General features: G+C 55.1%; 5 protein-coding genes across 5 annotated transcripts; 3 read left to right on the top strand and 2 right to left on the bottom strand.

Moving 5' to 3' along the window:
* Positions 1–207: 207 nt before the first annotated feature.
* COCSUDRAFT_68258 (hypothetical protein) lies at positions 208–3,379 on the top strand (the record flags this gene model as incomplete). The annotated part of the gene is made up of 5 exons (XM_005643036.1): positions 208–264; positions 424–569; positions 911–1,074; positions 1,766–1,973; positions 2,396–3,379. The coding sequence occupies 5 exons, from the start codon at positions 208–210 to the stop codon at positions 2,574–2,576; spliced, it is 756 nt and encodes a 251-aa protein (XP_005643093.1). The 3' UTR covers positions 2,577–3,379.
* An 895-nt stretch (positions 3,380–4,274) lies between these two features.
* On the top strand, positions 4,275–12,132 carry COCSUDRAFT_60216 (hypothetical protein; the record flags this gene model as incomplete). The annotated part of the gene is made up of 11 exons (XM_005643035.1): positions 4,275–4,292; positions 4,498–4,590; positions 4,951–5,208; positions 5,468–5,692; positions 5,999–6,247; positions 6,434–7,611; positions 7,809–7,937; positions 8,124–9,498; positions 9,857–11,042; positions 11,295–11,449; positions 11,989–12,132. 11 exons carry the CDS (start codon positions 4,275–4,277, stop codon positions 12,130–12,132), a joined length of 5,010 nt encoding a protein of 1,669 aa, XP_005643092.1.
* Positions 12,133–14,136: 2,004 nt separating this feature from the next.
* COCSUDRAFT_49250 (hypothetical protein) lies at positions 14,137–18,036 on the bottom strand (the record flags this gene model as incomplete). Its single annotated transcript, XM_005643034.1, has 8 exons — positions 17,667–18,036; positions 17,296–17,445; positions 16,858–17,034; positions 16,320–16,409; positions 15,848–15,964; positions 15,283–15,429; positions 14,637–14,798; positions 14,137–14,250 (listed from the first exon to the last, which is right to left on the bottom strand). Exons 1-8 carry the CDS (start codon positions 17,829–17,831, stop codon positions 14,137–14,139), a joined length of 1,122 nt encoding a protein of 373 aa, XP_005643091.1. The 5' UTR covers positions 17,832–18,036.
* A 196-nt stretch (positions 18,037–18,232) lies between these two features.
* COCSUDRAFT_54918 (hypothetical protein) lies at positions 18,233–19,595 on the top strand. Its single transcript, XM_005643033.1, has 4 exons — positions 18,233–18,583; positions 18,700–18,780; positions 18,984–19,046; positions 19,260–19,595. Exons 1-4 carry the CDS (start codon positions 18,395–18,397, stop codon positions 19,302–19,304), a joined length of 378 nt encoding a protein of 125 aa, XP_005643090.1. The 5' UTR covers positions 18,233–18,394; the 3' UTR covers positions 19,305–19,595.
* Positions 19,596–19,716: 121 nt separating this feature from the next.
* Positions 19,717–21,889, bottom strand: COCSUDRAFT_38605 (ABC family transporter (Fe-S assembly/SufBCD system); the record flags this gene model as incomplete). The annotated part of the gene is made up of 6 exons (XM_005643032.1): positions 19,717–19,887; positions 20,353–20,478; positions 20,758–20,865; positions 21,048–21,180; positions 21,521–21,590; positions 21,808–21,889. The coding sequence occupies 6 exons, from the start codon at positions 21,887–21,889 to the stop codon at positions 19,717–19,719; spliced, it is 690 nt and encodes a 229-aa protein (XP_005643089.1).
* Between the last annotated feature and the right edge of the window lie 571 nt (positions 21,890–22,460).

Below are 22,460 nucleotides of genomic sequence, written 5' to 3'. Positions count from 1 at the left end.
ACAGCACCTGTCTCTTTTAGCTGTGCCTCCCGGGTGTGAGAGCTGCAGCTCCAACCAGAACATCCCGCGGCTCCTGCTGCTGTGCTGTCTCATAAGCTTCCTGCTACTGGGCGTCCAATTCCTGGTAGGTGCTTTTGAGGATCGCCTCCTCTGCCTGTATCTGCTGTAAGTGCATGTAGGGGTCATGTTGGTTTGCTTGCCCCTTCAATGGGGTGGGATCCTCACCCTCGAATTGATGCGCAGGATGGGCAGACGCTCGAGGCGGTACTACTCTGGATAGATAAGGAGCCCTTGAAAGGCAGCCTCGTCTTCATTGTGGGTTCCGTACACCAAGCAGCTTTCATGTGTTTGCAAGCATTGAAATGGTTTGTTGTTCTTGGTGGCATGCATGTTGCTGATGATGGTATTGGTGCAAGAACGCAGGCAGCTGACATCATAGGAGTGACAGTGCTGTTCCCCGGAGCGATCTTTGCCATGGCAGGAGGGGCCATCTTTGGCATTGGCTATGGCTCCCTGCTGGTGTGGATCGCCACCAGCCTTGGGCAGACACTAGCGTTCATTGTGGGCAGGTGTGCAGCTCCAGGGTCGGCTCTTCTGATCTGTACAGCATTTCAACCTTCTCTTCACCTCAGAGGCCAGCGAATCTGTGTGCTAGACTGTTGATAGGACTTTGATCAGCACAGCTGTCGTGTTAAATTTGGGGGTGTTTCCAGCTGTTGCCTACCAGCCCGTCGTCTTAGAGCAAGTTCTGAGAAGGGTCCTAACCCCTTTCGCCATGTTTTTGCCCCACCAAACGGGAAAACAGCGCATGTACAGTTGGCGAGCAATTGCTGGCAGCGGGCTTCACCCCTGGCGCCACATTCTGCCCCAGGAAACCAGGAAATAGAGCAAGAATTGGCGACGGATGCAGGTACATGCTGCGGGGAATGGTAGTGGCGTATTTGTCCAGTCGCTTCCCCAAGTGGGCGGCCGTGGATGCAGCGCTTAGTAACGAGGGCTGGAAGCTCATCACGCTCCTGCGGCTGTCCCCGATCGTGCCTTGGAATGTGCTCAACTATGCACTCTCTGTCACCGGTGCGCGGCGTTGCCTCCTTCCTCCGGCCTGTGCCTTTTGCAGCTCACCACATGCGCAGCACCCTCCACGTGCATTTGCCACTCCATTAACTATCTCTGTAAACAGGGTGTGAGGGTACGCCGATGCCTGACACATCCTTCTGCATGCTGTCAATGTCTTGCTGTGCTGACCTGTGCTCAGCTGCTCAATGAAGGAAAGGGGCCTGCCTCTTTCCCTGCTCTTCCTTTTCTGCATGTCCTGCTTCTCGAATGGGCTTTGCATGCGTAGCAGATCTGGCACCTCCATAAAGAGAAAAATTGGCCCAAGAGCTCATCATCACCACGCATATGCTTTGTTCCCAAGTTGCATTGGCAGGAAGCTCAGAGCAGTCTAGAAGTAGTGGGTTTTCCTCGTATCTGCCAGAGGATGGCAGCAACTAAGGGAGGACCTCTTGAAAGCAGGCCCTGGAGGCAAGCCTGAAGTTGGCCATTTATGTAGGCTATCCATGGAGCCTAATATGGAGCCAATCCATAGAGGCGAATGAAAAGCTCACGCTGAGGCACCGAGATGCCTTGATCGCTGAATTGACGCTGAGCATGCTCAGCATGCCTGATATTGCCACCTATGCGCAGCAGGCGCCAGTTTTGATGATTGCAGCACATGTCGGAGCTATCTCAAATCACTGGTTTCATGTTATGCTGCGCTGTGCAGGCGTGGGCTTGCTGCCGTACGCGCTGTCGTCTTCAGTGGCGATAGTTCCTTGGAGCATCACCTTTGTCTATTTTGGCTCCATGGCGAAAAACATGGCCGACATTCTGGAGGGCCGCGCCGGGCCGCATGGCGCGTCATCAGTCGCCCTGCTGGCGATGTCTGGTGTCATGCTTGTGGCTGTGGTGGTGTACTCCACCATCATTGCCAGGTGAGCCGCTGGCCTGCGCCCTGGTGGCTCTAATTCCTGCATACCCTTGTGCACAGGCGGTAACCTGCTCACTGTAGTATACAGCACCGGGCGTCCTGCCCCGTGCATATCCTAGGAAGTGGCTCTACTCCCGAGCATGCAATCAGAGCCCATGTCTGCACGTCCTCAAAACTTGTCGCTCGGTTGGAATGCTTGGCGCATTTTTTGTGGGTGGGTGTCTGCGCATGCGCAGAAGCTTGGCCTGGCGTGATATTTCCTTGGCTTATTACCTCCAGGGTGTCATTGGGCAGAGAAGCAAATCCGGCAAAACTTACCTGTCGGGTTGTGAGGATGCGAGGGCATGAGCACACAGCTCTCTTCTGTCAAAATGATTCCTGAATAGTGGTGGCTGGTGGCTTATCTGGAGTCTTGTGGGGCAACAGGAGGGCGATAAGGGAAGCGCTGTCCAAGGGTGGCAACTCAACAGATGAGGAGCTGCAGTCAATAGTAGTCAGCTCGACAGATAATGACGAGGGAAATAATGGTGCCAAGGGAATGATTGCGTCCCTGAATGGCCTCAACAGCGAGTCATCCGGCCGAAGAAACACCGCCACTGAACGCTAGGGCGCGCTGTGCTGAGCGTGGAGCTGTGCATCTTCCCCAATAACAGAGAGAGGTTGCTGTGAAGATACTGCAACGCTGGTTCCCCGGGGATGCTTTCAAGCCAGTCAGGGTCTTGTAGTCAGCATAGATTGCAGAGACCACACCTTGGCATAGCATATGGGAGGCAGAGAGGAGCGGAATGATTGTGTAGCTGGCTCCACCAAATTGCTCTAGAACGAGCTCAATAAGCAGATGCCCAGGATGTCAGCAGTTCCAGTGAGCGCAGTTTGGTTGTTTCATTGTATTTTATACATCAGGGAGTTCTCTCTGTAGACAGGGGGTACCCTCCCTTTTTTATATTTCTCTATTTTGTACATTCGCCTGGCATAGAGTCTCAATGGATTTTCAGGGCTCCCTTGACAATCGGAGCGCTAGCATTTTCTGGGTCATGCCTGCATCACATTGGGAGAACCTGCAGCGAACGCTGGCTCAAGATTGAAGATTGCATTGAAGAGTTTGGTGAAGGCAAGCTGTCAATGTCCACCATGCCGTATTGATTCATGCTTCGGCATTTCTGCTGGAGGGTAAGCATGCGCCATATATGGCAGCTTTTGAAGCACAGACGCATCGTCGCACTGCCTATGTATTGCCAGGTCTGGTAGTTGCTAGGAAGCCTGGCTTTCTGCGAGAGCATTGATCATGAAGCTGATCAGCTTCATGGGCAGCACATTTCTGGCTGTTATAACAACACCAAGTTGCCAAGGCCATTCAGTGAAGGATTGGGGCTGCCAGCCAGTGAATGTCGATTAACATTAGCACTGGTCAGCAGTAGTGGGGCGTGCGCACGTGCTAAGGTTGCTCTGCAAACACGATGCATGCAAATGAATATCAATACTGTACAATACGGGCCAGGCCGGCACGGCCTTCAATCATAATGGGCACCATTAATTTCTTTGCAAGGGCCACTATATTCCGCATGCGGCATGGCACCGGCAGCACTATAAAGACCCGGGCCCAGCCAGGCCATTACACGAGGTGTGAATGCTGGAATCCTGAGAGCAGCGCCACATTGCATTCTTGTCTGTATCCCTCTCCTGTCAATCAGAGGGCTGCATATGGCCGATCCCACGAAAAGGAAAAGCCGCCTTCCCGATCGAAACCGCCAAATCAGGAAAGCATTTGAATTGCAGCCAAGTTTCGAACTCTCCCCCGCTTTCATTCATCACTGCCCTGGAGCGTGATCAAGGCGATCACGGACATCAAACTGCGCCTCCGTTGTCTGTGTTGGTTTTAATCGTCCAGTAACATTTGTCGTGTAGTGCACGTCCGGAAAAAAGCGGGGAAATAAACAGGCACGGTGCCATCCATCGACGATAGCAGGGGACCTTCTGTAAATAGCACTGAGAAAGGCAGATACAGGCGAATCTGATCGTGACATATGATATGTTCAGCAGACTTTGATATGTCACGGAGCGTCCGACGGGGCGTGTCCAGGTGTTTGCGCTGCGCCACACTTGCAGCCGATGTCACGCTAACACATATTCAAGAATATGATAATGGCCCAGTATTCTGTGCCCTGCTGTCTAGATCCAGTCACATTGGCATTATAGGAAGTGATCGCTGAGAACATAATGTGCTTGACAGGAGATCAAGAGGCTGACATCAAGATGCCCAGGTTGCTCCTCAGAGCAATCCTATTGCTTGCAGCGATTCTTGCGCATGATCTACGGGTCTCAGGTAATTCTTAATCCTTTACTTGTAAAGTGTTGAGAATTACCTGGACACCGGTGTGCGGTTGCAGAGCGCTGCATCATACCACCACATCAGTGTTGCCCAGCTGCACGTTCCCTGCTTCACACAACGTTTCAAGCCAACCCAGTACTGCATGAATTTAAAGGAGTATTGCGAATGTGTCACAGGGGACCTTTCTGCCGCAGCCCAGGGGGTGGCTGCTATAGCCGCTCCTCCAGATGGCACCACCTCGCTTGTGACAGTATACAAGGAGGGCTCATCGAATGCAGACACGGCCACTCCGGTGAGTGACCTCACTCCATTCCAATGCCAGATCACATCGGTTTGCACCTGCATGAACAAGCCCTCCAATCTGTGGCCGGGCTGTGACACTGCTGCACTGGTTAACAAGATATCGCCCTTGGCCTCGGTCGCCTACGTGGTCTTCGACATTTCCCTGCTGGAACCAGTCCATGCCAGCAGTGGCCACTAGCGAGCAAGAAGCTTTGTCCTCCTGGCAGCCACCTCGCAAACAAATGAGTGGCACTGCTTGATCCGCATGTCCTGCTGACTGGGCAGATCACAGATCCTGCACCTTGGAAGAGCAATGCCCTGAAGAAGAAGAAGACAAACAACAGAAGCTTGATGGCTGCGCTGAAAACAGGTGGAGGCCCTGGAGGGCGCGGTGAGCAACGCCGTGGACTCACAGCTGCCGCCGGCGACGCTCAAAGCCGTTTTAGAAGCCGCCGTGGACCCGAAGCGAAGGCCGGAGTCGGCTGCGGCGCGCGCTGCCGTCGGCGCGGCCGTCGACGCTGGGCTGCCGCCGCCGGCCGTCAAGGCGGTGGCGAATGCCGGGATCGCGCTCGCGCACCAGGATGTCGGCCGCGTGCTCGTCAAGGGCGCCGCCGACAGCGCAGCGCCCGTCTTCCAGGCGAGTTTGAAACTCAATCTTCGAGGGATCCAAACAGCCAAGGACTGCAAAAGTGGGCCGCGTGCTTGTGACAACACCATGCCCATCTTTCAAGGGGATTTTGAATTCATAAGGACAGATTTTAAAAATGCTGGGGATTGACGCCGTTGATCTGGCAGGCCATATCCTTGCGCAAAGATTTGCGAGCATAGCATGGTCATTGTGTACATTGACTTGAGTGAGAAATGTCAGCATTTACGATTGTGCGCAGGTGATTCGTGGTGCGCTGAATGGGTCTCTGGCATCGGGCGCAGACCCTAGAACGGCCGGGCAGCTGCAGGTGCAGGTGGGCAGCCGCGGGCAGCTCACCACAACCACAAAGCTGGAGCCCAGCCTGACAGTGCAGACAGACGATGCTGCGCAGCCCACAGACCTCTCCTTGGAGCTGGCCCCCATCAGCACAGAGGTGTCACTGGCACAAACCCCCACCACCCAAGTAGGGCATCCGCATTCACAACCAATAGTGAGAATTACCTGGGCACTGCCATCCACACACCTTGGTCTCTAATCAGCATCAAAGGACAGGGCTATCTGTATTCAAATCCCGCGTGGCGGTGTGTATTGCATAGTACTGTCCGTGGTGTAGAAGGCATCATGTGGAAATTATATTGTCCCTGCCGTCGACCCTTGGCTCTTGTGAAACTTATCTCATGGTTGAGCCGCCTTTGTCCGGCGATGTCTTGAGACTATTTCCAGGAAAACATGCAGGATGTATGTAACCAGCACTGCTCTGCTTGTGCAGGCATCTGCTTCCTCAGGAGCACGCACCGCAGACCAGGCGGCTCTTGCCAAGCCAGACGCTGCTCTTGAAAACATAACTGCGCGAGCGCTGCTGACACCGGCCGCGGCCGTCTTGGCACCGGCGGCGGCTCCGACAATGATGACGCCGGCGCCGGCGCCTGCCATTGCCTCGGCCCTGCCTGCGGCGGCCATCATTGCTGGATACCCTAGCACCACTCAGAACATCGCAAGCGCCTTGGCTGCAAACCAGGTACCCACACCTGACTTCATCGCTGTTACGGATTGCTGTTGAGGTTCCCTTCTTGGCAATTTGCAAGGCTGTCCTTGCTGAAGCAATGTCCTATCAGTTCCTTCTGAAGATAATAGGAGGGTTGTTGTGGGTACGGTTCTGACCAACTAGATATTTGTTCACATTGGGGAGTGTTTGTGACCGCAGTGGCTTCTGGATGACAACGAGCGCCGCATCGGGTCAGCACTGAACAAGCTCGGGGCCCAGCCGCTGTCTGCGCGGGACAGCACGACCCCAGACTTTACCGCCTCACAGCCGCTGGCAGCATCGGTGCAGACTGATCAGCCCATTTCCGCGCCTGTGCCGGCCCCGGCACCTGCCCTGTCCCCTGTGGCATCCCCCGCCATGGCGCCTGCTCCCAGCGCAGCGCTGCAAAATTCCCGGGTCGCGCCGGTTGCTGCGCCGCTGGCCGCAGTGGCAACGGCGCCACAGGTTGCTCGGGGAGCGGCCGTCCCAGCCAAGCGCTTCGGCGACTACGTGCCGGCGACCGTCCGGACAGACCCGGTCGCCCTGGCGCGCATCTTCGCGGCGGCCAACACCGGCAGCTTGGCCGCCGCGCCCACCCCCTCTGCGGTCGTGACCGGCAGTCAGCTGGCCGCTGCAATACAGCAGATTGCGGCAAATGTACCCTCATCGGCGGCGGACGGCCAGCCGGCTCAGGTGTTCAAGGTGGACACGGGCACCGCCGACGCGCTGGCCTCGGCCTGGGCGCCGGAGCCGGCCGCCGCGCCCGCACCGCAAGCCGAGCCGCGCAGCAGCGCCGCTCTTGCGGCGCAGCAGCCGGCGCAGGCGCCGCCGGCAGAGCCGCTCACGAGCGCGCTGTCCAGCGTCACGGCGCGCCTGAAGGCGACCGAGAGCCGCCTCTCCTCAGCCGTCAGCCTGCTCGCCGCGGCCGGCCGCGTGCGCGCGGCCCCGAAGGGGCCGCCGCCGGCCGCCGTGTCGCTGCTCGCACAACCTGACAATGCCGGCTCGCCGGCGGCTGCGCCGGCCGCCGCCTGGGCCCCCAGCATCGGCGTCGCCGCCGCCCAGCCAGCCGCCGCCCACGCGCCCACCTTGGGGGCGGCGATGGCCGCGCTGCCGGCCTCAGCTGCGTTTGCGGAGGCTCCGGCGCGGGTGCAAGAGCTGCGCAACCTGCAGCCGATGGACGAGGCGACGGTGGCGAAGCGGCTGCGATTGGCCCTCACAACTTACCTTTCATCGACTTCTGCCTTTGGGGCCCTGACGCCAGCAGCAGCCCAGGACGCCACCACCTTGCAGTCCCGTGATGGGCCTTTCTCACTGGAAGATGTCTTTGCTGCAGCAATCGCATGGCAGATCGCCAACGGGTGCGCAGTCTTGCCTGCCACGGCACACTTCTGCCATGCATGCGCAATACACAATTCTGCAAGGATTGGCGCAATGAGACACAAGATGCCGCTGATCTGCTGGGCTCAATCTTTATTTCGGTTCTCTTTGGGAGCTCATTTTCCCTGTCGGGAGGGACCCAAGCTCGGATGAGCAAGTGTGTTCTTCACATGTGCAGGACGAGTCCTGTGGCGCTGGCCTCTGTGGACACCATTCAGCCCTGGGCCAGGAGCTTCTTCCAGCAGCAGCTGTCCAGGCAGCCGGGCACCAACTCCCTTTCCTTTGACGAGGCTGCTGCGCTAGCAAGGTGCACATTTGCTACCTCAACTGAATTATTTGATAGACACCCTCAAGAAACGGGATCCTTCTACAGAAGCGTTTCTTCCCTGCAGCGTGCTGGGATTGTGTATCCCCAATTTAGTGCTGCTTTGCACGTGCATGTATATTATGTTCTGGCACATTCAAATTAAGAAAGCGCTCTCACTGTGCGCAGGGCGTCAGCCAGGCTTCTGGCCAGTGAGAGCCTCGCAGCGCTGGCACCGGCCGCGGCGCCGGCGCGGGCGCCGGGGGGCGCCTCTGCGGACAGGGCCTTCCTGCAGACCGGAGGGCCCCCGGCCTCGGTGGCCACCGCGGCACAGCTCTCCAGCCGCGTTGCGGCCGCCGCCGCCGAGCCGCTGACGTCCCGGGTGGCGGCGCTGCGCCCCGGGGTGCTCAACCTGACATCCGTCCACAGTGAGCTGCCGGGGGAAGCGGTTGCGGCAACCGGCGATGCCGCGGGCAAGGCCCTCAACATCACCCGGGACATCAAGCAGGACGCCCTGGGGCAGCTTGCGCTTGTCTTTGGCCCAGGGCAGGGCGGCAGCATCGCCGGTGATGCGCAGCCGCTCGCCGCCGGGGCAGCCGTCCCGGCCGCTGCGCCTGTATTGGCTCCGGCCAAGGCGCCTCTTCTGGCTCCGGCGGCCGCGCCAAACATGGCCCCGGCCTATGCGCCTGTTCTGGTGCCTGCCCTTTCACTGTCGACCGTCAGCGCCAGCGTGTTCAGCGGCGGCGCCGACCGCGCCTACTGGCTGCAGAGGCTCACAGAAGCCAGGGCTGCGCAGGCCCGGCCCGCATCGGCAGGCAGCACCGTCAGCCTGCAGGCGACAAAGGCTAATGCACCAAGCCCCCATCCCGCAGCTACCACCAGCCTGCAGGCAGCGGCAAATGCCGAGGCGCTGAGCCCTCAGTCTGCAGCCACCGCAAATGCGACGGCCAGCCTCGAGCAGCAGAGCAAAGAAGCCGCGGTGGTGGATGCCAAGATTGCCTCCAACTGGCAGGCCATCATGAGTAACTGGGGGCTGCTCGGCCGTGCCGGGCTCGCCACTCCGGAAAGCCCGCCGCGCCGGCTGCTGGGCGACCTCGTCCCGCTGACGTCAGCGTCAGTGCTGACACACCGGCCGCTGACCGGGCTCCTCGCCAGGGTCCGCGGCACCTTCAGCGGCCTCTTCAGGCGCGCACACCGGCCGGCAGCGGCGGCAGGCGCCGATGGCGCGGCGGCGGCTGCAGCCGACCGGCCGGCCCGGCGCGGCCTGGCAGCGTCGGCCGCGCTCGGTGCGTTCCCTCCCGGAGTCGCACCCGCGGCGGCTGCGGCCGTGGCGCCCGCGTCGGCCGAAGCGGTGGCGACGGCTCTGCGCGGTGCGCTGTCGAAGGCCCTGCGCGCTGACGCGGGTATGCTGCAGTCGCTGGCGTTGGACCCGGAGCAGTTGCAGCTGCTGCAGAGCGTGGTGCTGGAGCAGCCGTACCAGGAGGGCGCCGCGGCGGCCGAGGCGTCGCAGCTCGTCAGGGCATTCTCCGTCGACCAACCGAGCGGCGGGTTCAGCCTGCAGCAGGTACGAAGACACCTGCTGCTGGTCCATCCTGCATTATTTCAATACCATGAAATTGATTGTGTACCAGCGCTTGGAGACATCACGCATGCAGCAGTGTCTCTATTCGTTGCAGGATTTCAAAAAGCCTTCCTGACTGACATGTATGTGAAAGAAACTGCAATGCTTTTTTGCATTTGATTAGATGTAAATCAGCCGACCGTGCACGGCTATGTGCAGCCTCAAGCACAGCTCTCTGTAGTCAATTCCAGAAATTCAGTGCGCCTTTGTACAAAAAAGCATGTAGTCCTCTTCATGTATTCTCCACAAAGACACCTTCACGCCTGTGCAGCTCAAGATTTAGTGCGTCCCATGGTTGCAGGTGGACCAGCTTGCGGACATCTTTGCAAAGAGCCTTTCCGCCGCCGTGTCGAGGGCAGGGCCGTTGAGTACAACAGCCCCAGCCACTTTTGAAGCCGCCCTCACACAGTCTGTCGCAGCGGCCCTGCCGGCAGCAGCCGAAGTGGGGCTAGCCCCGGCTGCAGTGCCTGCTCTGGCCCCCACCGCTCTTGCGCCGGATCTCGTGCCAGCAAAGGCCGCTGCCGCAGCCATCGCACCGGCCCCGGCCGCTGCGCCGGCGGCAAAGTCGCCAGCCGCCGCGCCTGCAGCGTCTCTAGCAGCATTTCTTGCATCAGCCCCGGCACTAGCACCCGCTCTTGCGCCCTCCAAGGCCGCTGCTGCAGCCGTGGTCCCGGCCCCGGCAGCCGCGCCTCCGGCAAACTCACTCGCAGTTGCGGCCGCTTATTCGGCCGCAGCCGCTGTTGCGTCAACCCCGGCAACAGCGCCTGCTCTGACGCCCTCAAAGTCCGCCGCTGCAGCGCTGGCACCGGCCCCGGCCGCACTGGCCCTCGCGCCTGCAAAGCTGGCCGCAGCCGCCAAGTTGCCGGCGCCCGTCTCAGTGCCCGCTCTTGCCCCAAAAGCAGCTGCATCGCTGGCAGTAGCCCTGAAGGCAGCTCCGCAACAGGCGCCCGCACTGGCCCCAAAAGCAGCCGCACCCTTAGTTGCAGCAGTAAAGGCAGCTCCACAGTCAGCACCCGCTCTGGCGCCTAGCGCCGCCGCACTCGCTTCGGCAATCACCATCACAAGGAGCCTGCCGATGGCGGCGGCAGTGAAGACCGCTCCAGTGGCTGCGCCGGCCCACGCGCCTGTCGCGGCGCCCAGCCTATCAAAGCCCCAGCCGCCTCAGCCACTCGCAGCAGCGCCAAGACTCGCCCCCAATTTGGCACCCAGGGTCAGCGTGCCTGTACTGGCGCCCACAGCACCGGCGCCTTTTCTGGCACTGAAGGCAGCAGCGCCAGTGTTGGCGCCAGCGGCTCAAACGCCTATGTTAGCGCCCAAGGCAGCGGCGCCAATTCTGGCGCCCAAAGCAGAGGCGCCTGTTCTGGCGCCCAGGGTGGCGGCTGTCGGGGGAGCGAGGCAGGAGGCTGCGGCTCTGAAGCTGGAAGCTGCTCCGGCTGTCGGCTCGCTGCCGCACGCCGTTGCAGGCACGGCAATCACGGAGGCCCCAGGTGCGCCCATCATCCTGATGTGGCAATCGATCTTTGAAGCTGCACTGCGGGCTCAACCAGAAGAGAGTGTACCCAATTAGTAACCACCCGAAGAGCAACCTTTTGTCAACAGAAGGGCCAATCTTGGGGATCAGGTGCAGAGCAGTGATGACTCTCACAGGTCCACCCATTGACCTTTGACAGGTTTCAATATGCTTGTTGTGAGGCCTTGCTGTGCGGAGCAGCATTCCTAACCCTTATCGTGTGTCACAGCCTCCGCGGGCCAGGGAGTTGCGCCGAGGGCCGCGGCTGAGGTGGCGCCAGCGGGTACAAGAGGCAGTATCGCCTCTGCTGACGTGGTCGGCCCTGCCAAGCGCGTGCCGGCTCCGGCCGCCGTTCTAGCTCCTTCAGCCTCGTACGCAGCAAAGGTGTGGTTTCCACTGCAACAGATGATTATTCTTGCATGTGTTAGAGATGGTGGGCCGGCAGGGCATAATTGCGCTGCAGCAGGACAGATCCCGATGAGAGAAGCGGAGGTGCAATTTCCACAGCAACAAATCGTACCTCTACTGAACCAGTTAAATTCACTGTGCTCTCAAGCTGTGGAGTGGCTCTTCTTCTTCTGAAGGTTGCGCCGTGTTTGTTCTTGGCCTGCAATGCATCTATAGCACCTGATGGCGATGCGCCTTTGTTCTTTGTTCATCATGTGCGTGCATGCAACTTGTTGAGAAGATGTGCTCACCAAGGCTTCATCGGCTCGGAATCAGGGAACTTTGGACTCCCATTACCCTGGTGCAGGGGGATATTGAACAAACATTTCATTATCCCCCCGCCGGGCAGAAACTGAGGGTAATAAAATAATCACAGTTATTAATTACCCTTGGTGAGGACCAACCCCTGCACGTGCAACTTCTCTGTAGTTGCTGCACGCCAATACTGAGCCCCCCTCTCTCCACCGTTTCAACAGGCAGCTACAGCCGCGCGCGCAAGGGTTGAGTCAGCAGAGGGACCCCCAGTCTCACCACCATCGTCACCACCCCCACCACCGCCGCCCCCTCCTCCGCCACCACCGCCACCGCCACCGCCGCCCCCGCCACCGCCAACCCTCTGAGAGGCATATTAATTTATTCCTGAATTCATATTTTTTGAATTTGAAGTCTTCCAGCGCGGCTCCATTGTTGGTATCTGTGGGCTGCACCCAAAGACACGTTGGCGAGGAGGAGAAATGACTGTACGTGTTCTGATCATTGTGAGTTTGTCTGAAATGGCCACTGGCTGCTGACACCCATGTGAAGGATAGAACTGCTGTTCGGTAATCGCTGTTGTCTGAGCACTGCAAGGTTTTGGGCCAGTATAAGGCTTTGCGCAGGAAGGATGCAAATGCAGGGCACTTCTATTTTCTATCAAGACAAGCGAGAATGGAGTGTCTCAAGAGAATTGTCCGTTTGCACATCTGCTGCAAGATATGTCCGAGCTGTCCCAAAGGATGGTCTGACCTTTACATGGACCCTGGGAATTGGGCCAAGAGGTCATGTTAGCGCACTTCAAGACTTTGTTTCTCTGTCATTAAATATTTGGTTTTAGTTGGGCTCATGTGATGGTGTCTGTGGCCAGCTGAGTGTGCAACTTGCACTGTTGCAAGTGTGCTGTGTTAGTGGGCTTGGCGAGACACAAGATGTGCCCTTGCTTCAAAGCTCTTTGTGTAGACAAGGGACAAGGCGGACCCATGCATAGACATGATGAGTGGAGCAAGAAAGGAATATTTGAAGCTGTTTAAGCTTACAAACGGTCAAGTTTGAAAGAGGGCTTCTCAGCAAGCCTGTGTGCTTTCACGTAGATCGTGATCATCAATACTTGTCTGATCCTTGCCATGCAAATGCATGGGCTACACATGTGTGAAACAGCACGCAATGATGCTTTGGTTGACCAAGCAGAGCTAGCCAATATAGAGGTGGGGCAGAAGGGGGTTTTGACCCTTCGCATTGGAAGAGTTATACAGTTAATCACCCAAATTTGTTGACCATGGTCGTCAATTGATACTTGCAAGTATCTCCTTAAAGGGCCCCGACCTTGTCGGTGGAGTGTTTTGGTTGATCACATGCTTCTGTAATAGTCAAATTGATTGCACCATCACATGATCTATGCAAAAGCATGATGTTAACGCCTATCTATGTCAACTGCATGTGCAAACCGCTTGTTGCAATCTGAATCTTATGCTGCTCTTTCATGTCACGCATGCCATCTGTCATCACCAAGTCAGATGGCAGCAGTAGATTTCTAAGATGTGGCCACCCACCAGGCCAGCTTAAAACATGATTTAAGGGATACAATGAATGAAAACGAATCCCCGCGAACAGAATCTGTACAGGGATGTTGTGCTGGGAAACACGTTGAGCATTTGGAGTTGACTCTATCCCAGCAGTTAAACATGGGAAACATGTGCTGCACTAGGGAAAGAGCCACGGCCATCTATGGGTCTATTGTTTAAGCTCATGACTGCTATGGTACAATGTACAACAAAGAATCCCCCTTGGTGGAAATGCTCTATTTATTTTCACCAGCAACAGCAGAAAACAACAAATTTGTCTTAAAAATGAGCCACACTTGTACAGAGCGCTAGATTTTGCTGCACTTTACAGCCTGCAAGCACTGTGCAGCTCATGGATGTAACTTTGTCTCCATACCGCTAGTAACCACTTGAGTAGACCCTGTGTCACGGCTCAATCCCTCCAATATACACAGAGCACGTGTCTCAAATCCCATATGGCCTGAACTCCCATATGACAGCACTGGCAACTACCATACTTTCATCAGCAACTGCCTTGTACAACCTTGCTGAGAAGCTTCCTCAGCATTTGCCTTTCCGGACTCCTCTGCTCGCACCCAACGCTGCTGTTGCTGCAACGTGCACAGCGTCACACAGCAGAACCACCAATCAAGAATAAGGAAGTCCCACCCAAATGCACCATCCATGCCCAGCCACTCGCAGTGGACAGCACGAGAAAGAGCTCTCGTGGAATTCTTTGGAGGATCCTCATGTACAACGCCTAGCCACGCGGATCGCCTGATTTGAGGCTGAAGCCAGGGGCCTGGATTAGGGCAGGCTACAGGGAGATTATCTGGAGGAGGCGCGTCTAAGGCGGCTCTCCATGTCCTGGCGTTCCTTGAGCACGCCCCTCAGCCGCTCATCGCACCGCCTCAGGCTCTCCTGGCTGATGCGCAGCTCAACCTGCAGTGCTCACCAGCATCAGTATTTTCACCTCCGTGCACTCAACATGTCTTCCTACGAGTGCATCCACCCGTGCTGATTCTCACAGCCACAGCAAGGTGGACCCCGGACGCAGAAGCGTTCAAAGCAGGGGCACCCCGAAGAAGACACAAGACCCATGCTAGCTGTCAGGGCTTGGCAGGAGCTACACACTCCCAAACCCGCTGTTCCTGTAAATTGTGAAGCCCTCACCTTTGCCCTGCTAGCCACCCCACCCAGGCTGCTGATTAAGACTCTTGCAGCGGCGGGCGCATTGCATGAAGACAACCAAGGCGGATGCAACTCATTCTGGATCTCAGAAAGTCGATTTTGGAACACATCGACACATGCGTGACAGGTGGACACACCTCGAGCTCGCGCACGCGCTGGCGGCTGGCGGCGAGCTGCGCGTCGGTGGCAGCGCTCTTGTCGCGCAGGCTGCCGAGTGCGGCCTCCAGTTCGGCCGCTCGCCTCTCTCGCGCCTGCATTTCCCGCCGCATGTTCGTCACCGACACGCTAGCCGCCTCCACCTGCATGCATAACAGCAATTAGAACTCCCATATCACATGTCACTGTATCCTGCACAATCCACCTCACCGCCAGAATGTGGACCTCTGTCACTTGGTTCCATGCGATAGACGAGGGAAGGCTCAAGGACCTCTTCATGGACGACCATCTACCAACCGAGGTAAAAGCATCAAGGCAGATCTCGCACACTATTTTAGGAAATGTATCGCCAGGACTGAGCATTTAAGATCCAAAAGCATCTTAAGGTGGTCTGTCATTAGTTTTAGGGCTGGTCAGCGCCCAAGAATCCCTCAGACAGCTTGCCATGCCATTCTTAATCCAGGATCTGTCTCCCTGCTGCTGTAACATTTGATTGAAGAGACAACCTGAAAGCTCTAAGCCTTTTGGCCGACAACGAAATAAGAATTTGATGTTCCTTCTTCTCAGTGCGAGCGTTTGTGCTGCAAGACAAGCACAGTGCAATGCACAACACAAGGCCTCTCACACACGGAAAAGGTAGAAAGAGGTCTCAGGACGCAAGATGGAAGGACGTGCCTTGCGTTGGATGTCACTGCCCTTGCCCTTGACTCGCGCCAGATCCGCCTCGGCCGCAGCGCGCGCAGCCGCCGCCTCTGCAGCCTGCTCCTCCAGCACCTGACAGCACCACAAGCACCTCAGTATGACTGCCCACATGTGACAGCTATCTTTCCCAATACTACCCCTCATACTTGGCTTCTTATATTGTAATCCACTGGCCCCTAGGGTGCCAGCTTGACATGCTCACTTGCAGGCACTTGGAAGAAAGGCAGGAATGCACGGGCCTTGATGCAGAGGCAAAAGTCCAAAGACAGGCTCTGTGAATCGGCCATGAAAAGAGCTTTGCAGGAACATGCAGGAGTCCACCATTCAATAAAGCAGAAGCCTTAAGCTTGGCTCTTGCGTAGCAGTGAGTAGGCAAGGCAATTGTGTCCAGTCGAAGAATGTTCATCATGGCATCTCAAATAGATGTCTGCCCACACAGTCAAATTGCAGAAATGTATCTTCCATGTAGTGCTATCAGGGAAATGCTCACCTTGACGCGTGAGGCATGCTCCTCGTCGTCCCGGGCCTTGGCAGACAGTATACTGGTCAGCCGCAGCTCCAGGTCCTTGATTCGCCTGTCGTGACCCTTTCGCTCCTCCCCTTGCACCTGCAAAGATGCACAATCCAGGCTCAGCGCCTCAAAACCATCGTCGGGTGTGAGCTCGACAGAAAAGCTACAGTAGCATTTCTGGGGCACAGATAGTAAGATAAACACATGCACTAAGATTTATGTGTTGACAGTATCTGATAGGGACGCACATTGGCTATGGACTCAGGGGTTGACAGCACGTGACAAGGCCGCAAACTTCATCCTAGACATATGGAGTGACAGCATATGACAAAGTCAAGACTTTATTATGGCCTCATGGATTGATGATCCGAGCAACGCAAGGGAGTGGAAAGTGCACATGCTGCAGGGATAACAAGAGTCCCTCAGGCAAAAAGGGGGGTTGGGGCATCACCTTGAGTTTCCTCTCCAAGCCCACAACCGCCTCCTGCGCCTTGTCCTGCTTGAGCTCTGCTTCCCGCTGCTGGCTGCTTGCCTGCTCTGCCTGCAATGTACCCCCACATCAGCCTCCCAAGAAAAATCACAAGGAGATTTAAATATACACCTAGATAAGAATAGATCTCCTGAGAGACAAAGCCATGATGCAGGCAATGCCGAGCTAGACATTCTCACTTTCCCACATCAGGTGCCATCCAGCTCTGAAAACAGTGTGCACATCGCTTCCTGGGCCGGTCTCATGGATTCTGCAGGCTTGTGAACAGCAAAGGCTCAGTTGAATGTTTACATTGCACTTTTCAACCGCTGTTCCTGCCAAGAGGGCAGAGGTGTCTGCATGCTGCACATGAATTACTATACACTTTGATCCTTGTACCCTCAGCATTTACAGCGGATCCCGCCGGCTGGGGCTCTGGCTACATGCCTGGGCCTGTGAAAGAGGGGTCCTTTGCAACAAGTTGATGTTCAGAGTGCACATGCAGAAGAAGGCAGCACACCTCATTCAAGGCATTATTTCTCTCCAGGATGAGGGCTTCCTGGGCTCGCTCCAGCCGCTCTGTCCTTGCTCGCCCCTCGGACAGCTGCCGCGCAGCATCCCTCACCTTCTGCGTGGCTTCACTCGCCGCCTTGCTGGCGGCCTGTGCTGTCCGCTCGGCTTCCGCCTCTTTGCTGACCTGCACAAATCAGCAATACATACTTGTGAGCGAGGACATTTGTGACTTTCAAACAGATCTGGGTCCTACAAGGAATTTCACTCTGACGGCCGCATGCATTTCTCAATGTAATTTTGTGGTCGGGCAGAACATCATAGAAAGATTGCAATCATTTTTGCCGCACCAAACGTCCTGCATGCCAATCAATTTGTGCACCCATTCAAGCTTTAAGGTCCCAAGCATGTGTAAAGCAGAAGTCCTATGGCTGATGTATGGCCTCACCGCTTTTGCAATGAGGGCCTCAAGCTCTTTGATGCGATGCTCCGCCCAGGCCAGCTGCTTCGCAAGCACTATGTCCTCCTCTCGCTCTGCCTCTTCTTCCTCTTCCTCATCCTGCTCGTCCTCCTTTGCTGACACCCTCTGTTCCTGCAGCTGTGGCATTGAATGAATTCTCACTTCTCAGTTATCTTGGTTTGACAAATCGATAATGTGTCAATCAGGTGTCGAAAGCAGTGCATGCCCTTGATACCAGGTGTGACTTTTCAGCTGTGCAGACTGTCATCAAGGGACAACCTTCTTATAGCTCTTGCAGTAAGATCTCACTGGATTTTCAACTTTGGTGCAACTCGAGAGCACGCTGCCAGAGGACAGACCTTTCTTTGTCTCCGAATTCTCCATTTTATGAAGCCCAGTGTGGCAGTGGCAGAAGCTAGGGCAGATATTGCCGCAATCAATAATCGCTCCAACAAAATATTGTGAATCGAAGCTGGCAGAGGATGCTGCTCAGAACAAGTGGTGGCCGCTTGAGTGCTGGCCATGGCTCAGAACAATGCTTCCGAAAGCCGATTCAGAAATTGAAGAGCAAGCCTTCACGGATGTCAAATCGCAGACATGTACAAAATAATTGGAGCGTGAGCTCAAGAAGCTGCTGTACCACTCGAGACAGCTGCTTGTTCGAAATTTGCTGCAGCAACAAAGATGGTTGCAACTCCTACGAAGTCTTCGTGATGTCTATCGTGAGTTCCTTTGGGTAAATGATGGTGGATGCTGGTACATCTGTGCTGACGTGCAGGCTGTTGAGACGCTGAGGCTTTGGCTTGCATTTGGGAGCGAACCCTAGCCACGCTTTTTACGTCAAACTCCCTTGGTGCAAGGGTCGAGATGAAATTCCGAAATGGGTTTTGTCAGCCTGGCTGACCGTCGGCAAAGCTGAATATCTCCTGCGCTAAGATGTCCACACAAGAATAAAGGCATACACGATAGCAATAAATGGTCAGAAGGTGTCGGACAAGCTACCTGGGAATGTTCTTCAGATTGTGGATGTTCATATCTAACAAGTAGCTCAGACTTGTTTTCTGCAAAGTAGACAAACTTCATATGCATGACTGAACTTCCAGAGTGCCCAGAAACACCAAAAGCAACCCAGGACAGAAGAAGTTTCTTCGAGAAGCTCGCCGACCCATCTAGGGAAGAACGCCCGGTCTGCACGAGGAGGTGGGATAAGCAGCACGCACGAGACATCTCGGAGGCCCCTTTGCACATCAAGCTGCAACAGTTTGCATCACTGCAGGTGGGAAAGGCTCAGTACACTCTTGTTCAAATTTTGTCGGTCCTTTAGGTCTTCAAGGATGGCTGTCAGCACTGTATATTTAGCTGCATTGAACATGAAGGGATAGTGTCTTGCAGGACGATGCAAACCTTCCTCAAATCGCTGGACCACCACAAGTCCGCAAGAAGCTGGTCCAACGCAGGGCTGAACAGTTCGAGGTGGGTCTCATCACTGTCTTGTGTCCAGCACCTCAGTTCTTTTCAATGCAACTTTACCCGGCAACATTGTGTCGACGTTCCAGAGGTTTTCACCTCACGCGGTTACATTAAACCTGTATGAGGCTTTATGTTGCTTTGTACAGTATGATGACGCTTGCATTAAGACGCTGCAGTAAGATTCACCTCTGCGTTTGTTGATGCAGCTCTTGGCACAGTGTGAGATCACAGCAGTGATGCGCACAACACCCAGTCCTGAGATTGTCAAGGTGCTCCCTCGCTGATTTATCCAGCTTTTGTGCCTTGATAAACTGTGTCATCTGCGAATTCGAAGGCTGCATGGAGGTGCCCTTTGGCCATTCAGTGCACTCTTCCAATGCTGTGTAAAGCGTGCCTGCAAAGTAGAAGCTCTTCAAAATGACAAAGCAATATGCTCCAAAAAAATGCCTGCATCTGACGGGCTGGTATGCTGTGTCTTGCAGAGAAGGCGTGTTGCCCTTCAAGAGAGGATCAAGGCTGAACGTTGAACACAAAGCCTAGGCAACAGAATAGCGATACTTTAACGGCGCTTGGCAGAACCTTGAGAGCAGTCACAATGCAGGCTGCACAGCCAGCCACAGTGCCTCTCACGGACCAGCTGCAATCACAGAGAAAATAATTGCTAGGGATCAAATTCTCTGTAAGGTACCTAATTAGGTTTTATTCAATTTTCAATTACAACTCACAACAAACCTGGTTGAACAAACGTGATCTCAATTGCACCTCCAGGGCAATGCGCCTTTGAATAAATGTATGCACATGTAAGAGCAGATACGTATACATGTTTCTCGGTGATCGGGTACCAGTACTCATGATCAACCAACTCATGACGTCATTGATCAACCGTAATCTAAGGCTTCATCGTATGATTCCTCCACAATTCATAAATTAAAGCTCCGATCAGGCTGCCACGGGCTCCCTGCCAGCCGCGGCCTCCTTTTTGATGAGAGTCTTGATGCCCTCGTAGCCGTCCTTTTCAAGGATGTCTGCAACCTCCAGCCCTCCGCTGTAAATGATGCGGCCCGCCTCCATTATGTGCACCGCCTCTGGCACCACGTAATTGAGCAGCCGCTGCAGCCACCAACAAAATCAATTTAGCAACCTCCAAAACAGCCACTTGAGCACCAAATCGTCTCCCATCAAGGAATGCACAATCGAGACCATTCCTTCTGAGGTGAAAGAATGGCGCTCTTAGAAACCTGGGAGTCCATCTTTGCTCTTCCTCACCTCACCGCAAGCAATGCTACGACACCATCATGCCTGCCTGTAATATTATGTCCCTTTTGCTGTTTGTGTTTCCTCTGGACGCTAAAGACTGTGGGAGCAAATCCGATCCCAAAAGGGGTTCTGACATGGCCATTGAGAATGCAAGAGGGCGTGCCTTGTAGTGGGTGGCCGTAAGGGGCAGTCTTTATGGCGCACCCTTTGGTACTAGCACCCAGTTCTTCCCTTTAGTTACTGAAAGGTACACCAATGTGTGCATCTGCTTATACTCATCCGGAAAGTGCAAAAAGTGCCCTTTAGTAGAGGGCGTGCCTTGTAGTGGGTGACCATGAGGGTGGCGGAGTCCGGCCGCTTGAGACCATTCACTGCGTCTGCCACATCGCGCAGCGCATCAATGTCCAGTCCAGAGTCGATCTCATCCAACACAGCCACGTCCGCCTGCACCAAGCACACCATCCTAAACCATTGACCAAGTGACTTGTTTTGCTTTAGAAGGAATAGCTTCAGACATACCCCAAACATCATATCCCTTACAGACTGTGCTGTCATTCCTTTTCAGGCACAGCAGCAGAACTAGGAACAAATAAGCCTTACAAATTAGGGGGGTGAGCTGAGAACGGCAAGAGTAGAGGCGGCCACATGCAACTTTAATTTGCATGTGTCCTGGGGAGCCTTCTGGGTAACACTAATACTACATTGAGGAAGGTAAGGACTTGCCTCGAGCACGGAGAGCTGCAGGATTTCGTTGCGCTTCTTCTCTCCCCCGCTGAAGTTGGCATTGACATCCCGATTAAGGAAGTCTGGGTTCATCTTCAGCGCTGCAAGCTGTTGCAGCAGCAGCACACTTCTTAGCAAGTATGTGCCGGCACCTCAAAAGTTTGCCGCTAGCGAAGCAGGACAGCAAAGGATGGGTAAGCACAAGCACTCTCTTTGCAGTGGCAGCAGATATGCTCGCCGGGCCATTCGAGCCACGCATGCACACAAATATATCTGCTGTGTTGACGGACCTTGGGCATGACAAAGCCGTAGAACTCCAGGGGCTCCAGTTCTGGCTCCCCCCTCTGCTTCCTTCGGGCGTTGGCTGCCAGGCGCAGGAAATCTGAATTTGACACTCCTGGGACCTCCACAGGGGACTGGAAGCTGCACCAACAGACAAAAATTGATTAATTTCAAAAGTAAAAGCAAAAAACAAAAGTAATCAAAATTACTCCCTGCCCTCCATGCTCAGAGTCTCATGAATGCTGATCAGCTTTCCTGCATTGAGACTGCAAGCCTGCAAACTGCCTGGTACCAGGGCCTTTCCTACCCTGGGCTTCAAGTACCTCGATGCAAAAAGATGTCAAATGACATGATTTGCTCAGTGTGACATCCACGCTGGTTTCGAACACCTACACTAAGATTGTAAGCATGCCTACTGCCACGGCATGGACAAAGTCTGAGATACCAACGATTTGACGAAAGCTTGGGGTGGAGTACTTGCCTCATGAAAATGCCAGCACGAGCTCGCTCCTCTGGCTCCATTACCAGCAAGTCCTCGCCCTTATATGTCACTGGAGGTAGCGAAAATCGTTTTTAGGAATTCAGAACATAGAAGGGGGCCCTCTTCACCATCACAGGATGCCTCGTGCAAACAAAAATTCCCGAACCAAGCATCACACTATGCATGCCTGCCATCTCACATCTCTGCTTATATACTTGATGAGCAGCACATGCACTTCCGAGCTACTGTGCAGGGCAAGCGCTGGTTCTGCCAGCTGAGTATCGCACCGCTGCCGCCAGTGATCTCATAATCTGGATGCCCCACCAAGCACTTGGACAGTGTTGACTTGCCAGACCCATTTGTGCCCATGATTGCATGCGTCTGCAGGGACACAGTAATGTCTCATGAGCTGTTAAAAGTCCTGTGCTGCATTGCTTCGTATCACCCTTGATGAAAGGTTTCCATGCCAATGGTGAAGTGTACAGCTGTACAAACACACATGCATTGATTTGTGTCCTACAATGAATTGAACAGGTGATGGAGAGGACGTAAGAGTGTACCTCTCCCTCTCTGATGGTCAGGTTGACCCCTCTCAAGATTGTGTTGCCGGTCTCTGCTACCTTCGCCTCCAGATCCTTCACCTCGAGCAGCACTTTTCCAGCGCAGAGTGTGACCACACCGCAACGCAGCCTCTTCCCTTGTCTGAGGGGATGGACACAGCACAGAAAAATTCTGGGACTGAAAATAGCAAGACAGTGACAGAACAATCAGTGCAACCTTAGGCCAGCAGCAGTCAAGTATAAATTCTGGCAAAGATAATGTCGATACAGAAGCAGGAAAACATCGCTCAGCAAGTGAAGATCCATCTTTACATCAATTACAATGAAATCTTGAACCTCAACTATGCTTTCGCTTCAGATGGACAACATCTAAATTATCA

The sequence above is a fragment of the Coccomyxa subellipsoidea genome (assembly GCF_000258705.1).
Source record: "Coccomyxa subellipsoidea C-169, whole genome shotgun sequence".
Lineage (NCBI taxonomy): Eukaryota > Viridiplantae > Chlorophyta > Trebouxiophyceae > Coccomyxaceae > Coccomyxa > Coccomyxa subellipsoidea.
The sequence above is the reverse complement of the archived record's forward strand: the minus strand, read 5'-3'. Positions and strand labels throughout refer to the sequence as shown.

What these genes read in the sequence shown, in the direction of transcription:
- COCSUDRAFT_54918 (XM_005643033.1), top strand. Translation starts at nt 18,395, where the DNA reads ATGACTGAACTTCCAGAGTGCCCAGAAACACCAAAAGCAACCCAGGAC. An exon ending in AACAGTTTGCATCACTGCAG is followed by an intron (nt 18,584 to 18,699) that starts GTGGGAAAGGCT and finishes AGTGTCTTGCAG; the next exon opens with GACGATGCAAACCTTCCTCA. An exon ending in GCAGGGCTGAACAGTTCGAG is followed by an intron (nt 18,781 to 18,983) that starts GTGGGTCTCATC and finishes TTGTTGATGCAG; the next exon opens with CTCTTGGCACAGTGTGAGAT.